A 7,869-nucleotide genomic window follows, 5' to 3' on the forward strand; every position below is an offset into this window, starting at 1 on the left:
CGAGTGATCGGCGGCGGTGAGGCCCAGTTTAGATGCAAATTTTTTTTTGCAGAATGAACACTGTAGCATTTTCGTTGTTATTTGGTAATTAGTGTCCAATCATAGTCTAATTAGGCTTAAAAGATTCGTCTCGTGGATTTCGTCTAAACTGTGTAATTAGTTTTATTTTTTATTTATATTTAATGCTTCATGTATGTGTCCAAAGATTCGATGTGATGAAAAATCTTGAAAAATTTGACAAAACGAAGTGGCACTGAACAGGCCTTGAGTGGTCGTCGTAGTGCGATGAGGTGGTGATGCTGTGCAAACTAAAATACAGAATCGACTTGTGCATTTAAGGTCTGTTTGCAATTGCTTTCACGACTGGCCACAGCCCCTGTGTCCACCGGTCTTGTTGGACGTCTTTATTGTGAGTTGTGAGAAACCGACGCCATGACGGAGAAGACGGTGGTGTTGTACCCCTCCCTGGGCGTGGGCCATCTGAACCCCATGGCGCAGCTGGCCAAGGCCATCCTCCGACACGGCGGCGTCGCCGTCACCATCGTCGTCGTCGACCCGCCCGAGAAGCACGCCGTGCTGGCTGCTGCGCTGGCCCGACTGGCCACGGTCAATCCCTCCATCACGGTGCACCTCCTCCCCATCCCGTCCTGCGCCAGTAAGCAGCATTCCCACCCCATCGTACCCATCCTGGACGCGCTCCGCACCGCGAACCCCGCGCTCCGGGCGTTCCTCGCGTCGCGAGTCCCTGCCGTCGACGCCCTCGTGGTCGACATGTTCTGCACCGACGCGCTCGACGTCGCCGCGGAGCTCACGATCCCCGCGTACTTCTTCTACCCGTCCGCGGCCGGCGACCTCGCGGTCTACCTCCAGATTCCAGATCTCTGCGGCGCCGGGCCGTCCTCGCTCAAGGACATGGGCAAGGCGGCGCTGAATTTCGCCGGCGTGCCGGCAGTCCGCGCCCTCGACATGCCTGACACGATGCAGGACTGGGAGAGCGACGTGGGCAGCATACGGCTGCGGCAGCTCGCCCGGATGCCGGAAGCTGCAGGCATTCTGGTGAACAGCTTCGAGTGGCTGGAGTCGAGGGCACTGAAAGCGCTGCGTGACGGCCACTGCCTGCCCGGCCGCTCGACGCCGAAGATCTACTGCGTGGGGCCCCTGGTCGACGGTGGCGACGCCGAGGGCAACGGCGAGAGGCACACGTGCCTCGAGTGGATGGACGGGCAGCCCAGGCAGAGCGTGGTGTTCCTCTGCTTCGGAAGCCTGGGCGCCTTCTCGGCGGCGCAGCTGAAGGAGACGGCGCGCGGGCTGGAGCGTTCCGGGCACAGGTTCCTGTGGGCCGTGCGAAGCCGAAGCTCACGCGAGGAGCAGAACTCTCGCGAGCCTGATCTGCAGGCGTTGCTTCCGGATGGGTTCTTGGAGAGAACCCGAGGCAGAGGATTGGTTCTGAAGAACTGGGCGCCACAGACGCAGGTGCTGCGGCACGAGGCCGTGGGTGCCTTTGTAACTCACTGCGGGTGGAACTCGGTGCTGGAGGCAGTCATGTCCGGCGTGCCGATGATCTGCTGGCCGCTGTACGCGGAGCAGAGGCTGAATAAGGTGCACGTGGTGGAGGAGATGAAGGTTGGGGTGGTGATGGAAGGCTATGACGAGGAGTTGGTGACTGCTGACGAGGTGGAGGCTAAGGTACGGCTGGTGATGGAGTCGGAGGAAGGGAAGAAGGTCAGAGAGAGGACAGCGATGGTGAAGGAAATGGCTGCCGATGCCATCAAAGATGGCGGGTCGTCTCACGTCGAACTTGGTGAGTTTTTGAGGGTTTAGGATGCAAATGATGGATCTATGTATACTGCTTCCTCTATTTCAAATTCCAAGATATTTTGATTTTTCTATATATATATTATTTTTGTTATATATCTAGACATACTATAGATACATATCAAAAGTAACGTACTCTCTAGAAAAATTAAAAACATTTTATAATTTGCGATTGGGGGAGTACTAGTAATAAATAATGAACTGTCTGTAGGAACATAGCATTGTATGGCTACTTCTCGTTATCGTTGTTTAAACAAGAAATATATTTAGCAGTACTTTTTAGCGAGCTATAGCATTTAAATGTGTTCTTCGTTTTGAGTAGTCCGTGCCCCCTTCTTTTTGCTCCCATCGTCCATCCGTTGCCTTGCACCTGAACTATAGCATTTAAATGTGTTCTTCGTTTTGAAGGTTCAAATTCTGTGTTCAGAAAACATGTACTCTGCATTCTTCTTTAAGGACAGTTTAGGCCTCGTTTAGTTTCACCGAGTCGGCGCCGGCTGAATTCCTGTAGCGGCATTGTAGGTACAGTATCGTTTTGTTTTTATTTGCCAATAATTGTCTAATAGTTGACTAATTAGACTCAAAACGTTCGTCTCGCAAAGTACAACTAAACTGTGCAATTAGTTTTTGATTTCGTCAACATTTAGTACTCCATGCATGTACCGCAAGTTTGATGTGACGGAGAATCTTCTTTTTGTATAGTGTCAAAGTTTGGAATTTGGGGTGAACTAAACACCCCCTTACCTCAATGTGTACTAGTTCGAAGAGCCCAAATGGCCCTGTGTGACACGATTCCAATGTTCCTCACATAGCAAGATTGAAATGAAAAACAGAAGGGCATGCTCATTTTGACGTAGGGAAATTATATTCACAAGACCGTAATTGTTGGACCTATTGCTCCTAGTAGATTTTCTTGATTTTTGATCAACTATTTGAAGTAGGGTGTCATAGGGAACCTGGGATCACTGTAGTTTCCCGTGAGCTTGAGGGACAAGGTGGCGTGGTGAATGTCGTGCCTTTGATAGGACGCATCCGACGTACTCCAGTACTAGTGCCGGCTGCTCAGCCTGTTTATAGTACTACCCCACGTACTCGTACTCAGATCAGATCTGGCTTCATTTCGGTCCACGAGTCCTACCTACCGGCCGGCACGGGATCGGTATCAACAATTATTAGTGTCACGTGTTGCTTCTTCACTCGTCCAACAAAACATGTGGCTGTGGTTCTGGAGTAGCAGTGGACGTTACGTCGACGCCGGGACCGGCCCGAGTGATCGGCGGCGGTGAGTGGCCCGAGCGAACAGGCTGGTACACTTGGGGATGGCTCCACGGTCTCCTTTTGGAATGATCTGTGGTCTGATTCAGTTATTTCAGTGGAGTATCCTAGACTGCACTCATTCGCGAAAGGCAATTCCATCTCGGTGCAGAACTTGGTGTTAGAGCAAGACTTGGATGGCATCCTATTCGCGTCCTCGTATACGATCGTGGATTATAAGCTAAAACAGTAATTTTTCTCTCACACTAAACTGGCCAGCAGTAAATAATCCACGATCGTTTATGGCCTGCCGAACATTATTTTGCCGCTGTCTACTCAAGCTCATGATGAGTTGCTGCTCCTCCAGAGCTACTTGGAGGACATCAAGTATGATGAAAGTGTTGCTGACTCCTGGTCACCAGTTTGGGGAGCTAAATACACTTCTCGGCGCTTTTACGCTCATGTTTTCAGCAGTGTGGAAGCTCACCCGTTCTACAAAGTACTCTGGAAATCAAGTTGCACGCCCAGGATCAAGTTTTTTGTGTTGATTGTGAATGTAAATGAATAGAGATTTTGGGAACAACTATTGCTTTCATTGATCTCTTAGATATATATATAGAGTGAAAAGGTGTCTGTTTACATGGCGAGGCAACTGTTCACAGGAACAGTCGACTGCTCAAAGGACATGCCCCTTCGGGTGGCATCCTAACGCTAACACGTTAACTACTAACCCTCTCTCTAACTGCATATCCTTTCTTGTGGATGAGATCACACGGTGAGGAGACGCCTGTTCACCGGTGAAGAGGCAGGCGTTGATTCACAACACTCTCCCTTGATCGAATCCTTCTTGAGATCAATACAGCTGTAGTTTGGATTCCTCGAAAACCCCTGTGGGAAAAATCTAAGGAATATGTATGTATAAATGTCGGGTTCATAAACCCGGGGTCCCTCATGGACCGGCTTCCCAACAAAGGCTCGGCCCAGCAGACAACGTTGCGAACGACGCGCAAACTTCTGGGCCGGCCCAAATACCTAAACGACAGCCAGAAGGGCGATCCAACCTCCGACCGGAAGGCCTAGCCGAGGAGGAACGGCGCCCGCTTTCGACTTCGGTCCGCCTCTCCGACCGGAAGGCCTCGCTAAAGAGGAACAACGCTCGCTTCCTACTCCGACCCGCGTCTCCGACCGGAGATGCGCCGAACCCCTGGTTACAGCTCTTCTCCGACTGGCACAATCAGAGCCGACTGGGACCAACCGACCGGGGACGCCCGCTCGATGAGGACTAGGAAACAGACGGAGAAAGTAAGGCAGGGCACTCAAGTCAAATATAATACCGAGGACCGTACCCTATATACCTGCACGACAGTACCAAACATGGCATGTTAGAAGGGTACACTGCAACCTTCCTGGCATGTCTGAACCCAAGCAGTGTTGTGGGCGCCGATATTTGCCCTACAGTGTTGTGGGCGCCATCAACTCCCATACCAGACAAACACGATAACGCTCCCCCACATGCCTTCATAACTTGCGTTGTTCTTGCTGAGCCTTCATGATGTCATTTTACTTCTAGTGCACATTTTTTTGATTTACTCAGCATTCAAAAGAAACGTATATTATCGGAGCTCAATCTCGCATAATCTAACCTGATAACTTGATCAATCTGGTTCGAATTCAAGTCAGACCTTGAATATGTTTCTATTTCTTTACATGAATGTGTGCTGTCTTCATTCCACAGAGCAAAGGGAGTATATTGAATGGCAACTGCGCACTAGCAGTGATGTTATTGTTACTACACCTGCGCACTAGCACCCAAAATGACGTGTGATGTTCTTGTTACATGCATGGGTGCGAACATGAATCTTACACGTTTAGTCCCGATTCCATCATCCGATCCGTAGGGAGGTGATCCTAAAATAGGAAAAAATTGTTAGGGTCCAGCAAACACAGATTAAGTATTTGATTATATGGGCTTATGACAGTAGTGAGTACTGCTATAATGTAACCCATATGGGTCTTATTCCTCTTGAAATCAATATGTGATGGTGTTTCCATAGAGGGATATATGCCAAGGTTTTAGTTGTTTGAATTCCATTTACATTGGTTTTGTTGCAGCCCTGTTGCATTGCATTGCACTTGATCGTCAGATGGCCTCACTGATGAATCCCTTGCCAAGCCTTCTTCTGTACAACAAGGGTAACCAACCAAATCCTCAAAAAGAGATGTGGTATCTCCTGTTGCTTCAAGAAGGAGAAAATTGTGGAATAGTCTTATATATTAGCCACAGAGTTGAAGTGTATCAGCAATGTCACAAGTTGGACTTCACATGCCTTCACTGAATGAACGGTTGTCAACCATCCATACAATATAGTACCTATATATACTGTCCTTATTATGTGTTTTAGTAGACTTTTTTTTTTAAAGTTATGTTAGAGCACAGCAACGCCATCAAAACAGCACCAATCCTAGTCATATGCATGTTAGCAAAACCCAGCATAGGAAAAGAAAAACTAAGGGAGTGTTGTTCTTCACCATCTTAGGGCACCAATGGAAGCCTTCTTATTCATCAGTGAGGCCATCATGCATTGTTCATGTTCAGTCATCATGCTTGCTAGTGCATTGTTCATGTTCAGTCATCATGCTTGCTAGTGCATTGTTCATGTTCAGTCATCATGCTTGCTAGTGCATTTTCATTGAGTTACATCCATGCATTGTTCATGTTCAGTCATCATGCTTGCTAGTGCGAGATTTATCTCAAAATAAAAAGAAAGGGATCGGAACACTAGCCATCAACAAGTGCATTTCACTCCAGAAAGATTATTCTGGTTGCACTCAATGCAAGGTAAACGACTACATGAACTGAATATTAAAAGTAGTGCAAATTGTTATATGATTCATATATGCAGACTTGTATGAAAATGGTAAAAAAAGGAATGTTAGCTATAGCTGAGGTAACATTTAACAACGAACTGAGCGTAGCTCAGCTGGTTGGGCTCCTTGTGGCGGAACCTGCCTACCCGGGTTCAAGTCCTCGACATATATGGGAGCACGCATTTTCCCGGATTTATTCCAGGATTAACTGGCGCTATTCTTTCAGTGGTAGGCGACCGGGGTGGGGGGTGTGTTGCGACGGATGAAGGCCAGACGGCGCCGCCTGTTTCCAGGTGCTCCCGCCGCCCTCTTCTCTTCACCTCTCTCCTCTCTTTCCCTCTCCCTCTGACTCTATCTTCCAGGCGACGGATGAAGGCGGGCAGCCGGAGATGTAGGTGCGGGCGCGACTTTACCCTCCCCCGCGCGGCAGCGCTGCATGCGCAGCCCCCGGCTTTCCCGCCCCCCCCGCGCACAACTGTCTCTCCCGCATCTGTGCACTTTCCCTCTCGTGCGCACAATCTGCGTGGTTTCCTCCTGCGCTCCCGCGCGCGTGGCGTCCGCCTGGAGCAACTCAATGCCTTGGCGTGCAAGGCGACGCCATACGCAAGGAACTCGTGGCGAGCCCAAAGCCATGGTTCAAAAAAACGCCCGGACGCCAAGGTGACGCCTTAATAATTCAGATATAACTTTACCCAGTTTAGATATTGATTATTATTTGAAATTGAAAGGTTCCAGATTGTACTCACTAAAGCCAGCTAGAAAAAAAATCTTAGTGTGTCCCATCCAAAGTTCTCTGATTCTACTTCCAGCATGAACCTCTGCTTGAGAACCCAGATCTCTTTTATGACAATGCCATGTTCTTTAGCAATCCATTGCCCACCAATGCTGTTGTCTGCTTGCCCTTTTTTATTTTTGTTCCCTTTGCCCACGAGTTGGCTATTTGCCTTTGATGCAAGCCATATTGTTTAATTGATTGCTTTATTTTAAACATCTGATATCACAAAAAGAACATCGATTTTCATCAGGAGGAAATATATGTAGATGCACAGTTGTCATGGCTTAAGTGTAACGGCATGTGTGTTCAGACTGATTATAAAATAATATTACTGTTTATCAAATAATTATTAGTATTTTGGCAGACTTTTATTTCATTATAGCGTGACTCTGAGATAATTTATAGTACAAGCTGTTGGACAAGTTCGTCATTTATTGATTACATGTGCCAACATTTTAGGTTTCTTTGTCAAGTAGCTGAGTGTTTTTACTCTGCATATCACATCTCTATCTGAACTTATTGTACCTTGTACAGGTTTCATTTTCATGTAGACATGCAAAAAATGGGCTGATGGTGGATCTAGGGTCCCTATAATTCAGAAGATTAAGGCAGATAAAGTTTCACTAGGTTGCAGCTGCTGTCGTCTGTTGGTATCTACTGCTGATTCCAGTCATTGGAATGCGTAGACATGACAATATAATTTTGTTCTATAACTTGCGTTGTTCTTGCTGAGCCTTCATGATGTCATTTTACTTCTAGTGCACATTTTTTTGATTTACTCAGCATTCAAAAGAAACGTATATTATCGGAGCTCAATCTCGCATAATCTAACCTGATAACTTGATCAATCTGGTTCGAATTCAAGTCAGACCTTGAATATGTTTCTATTTCTTTACATGAATGTGTGCTGTCTTCATTCCACAGAGCAAAGGGAGTATATTGAATGGCAACTGCGCACTAGCAGTGATGTTATTGTTACTACACCTGCGCACTAGCACCCAAAATGACGTGTGATGTTCTTGTTACATGCATGGGTGCGAACATGAATCTTACACGTTTAGTCCCGATTCCATCATCCGATCCGTAGGGAGGTGATCCTAAAATAGGAAAAAATTGTTAGGGTCCAGCAAACACAGATTAAGTATTTGATTATATGG

The 7,869-nt window shown here is 47.5% G+C and overlaps 1 protein-coding gene across 2 annotated transcripts; it reads left to right on the forward strand.

Moving 5' to 3' along the window:
- Positions 1 to 273: 273 nt before the first annotated feature.
- LOC136486607 (anthocyanidin 5,3-O-glucosyltransferase-like) lies at positions 274 to 7,522 on the forward strand. 2 transcript variants are annotated; one of them, XM_066483546.1, is made up of 2 exons: positions 274 to 1,801; positions 5,182 to 6,330. In XM_066483546.1, the coding sequence occupies exons 1-2, from the start codon at positions 433 to 435 to the stop codon at positions 5,403 to 5,405; spliced, it is 1,593 nt and encodes a 530-aa protein (XP_066339643.1). In that variant the 5' UTR covers positions 274 to 432; the 3' UTR covers positions 5,406 to 6,330. The 2 variants fall into 2 exon arrangements, with proteins under 2 accessions (XP_066339643.1, XP_066339644.1); XM_066483547.1 differs by lacking the exon at positions 5,182 to 6,330 and adding an exon at positions 7,247 to 7,522 and having other exon boundaries at positions 283 to 1,801.
- Positions 7,523 to 7,869: the final 347 nt, after the last annotated feature.

This window comes from Miscanthus floridulus, chromosome 10, assembly GCF_019320115.1.
Source record: "Miscanthus floridulus cultivar M001 chromosome 10, ASM1932011v1, whole genome shotgun sequence".
NCBI lineage: Eukaryota > Viridiplantae > Streptophyta > Magnoliopsida > Poales > Poaceae > Miscanthus > Miscanthus floridulus.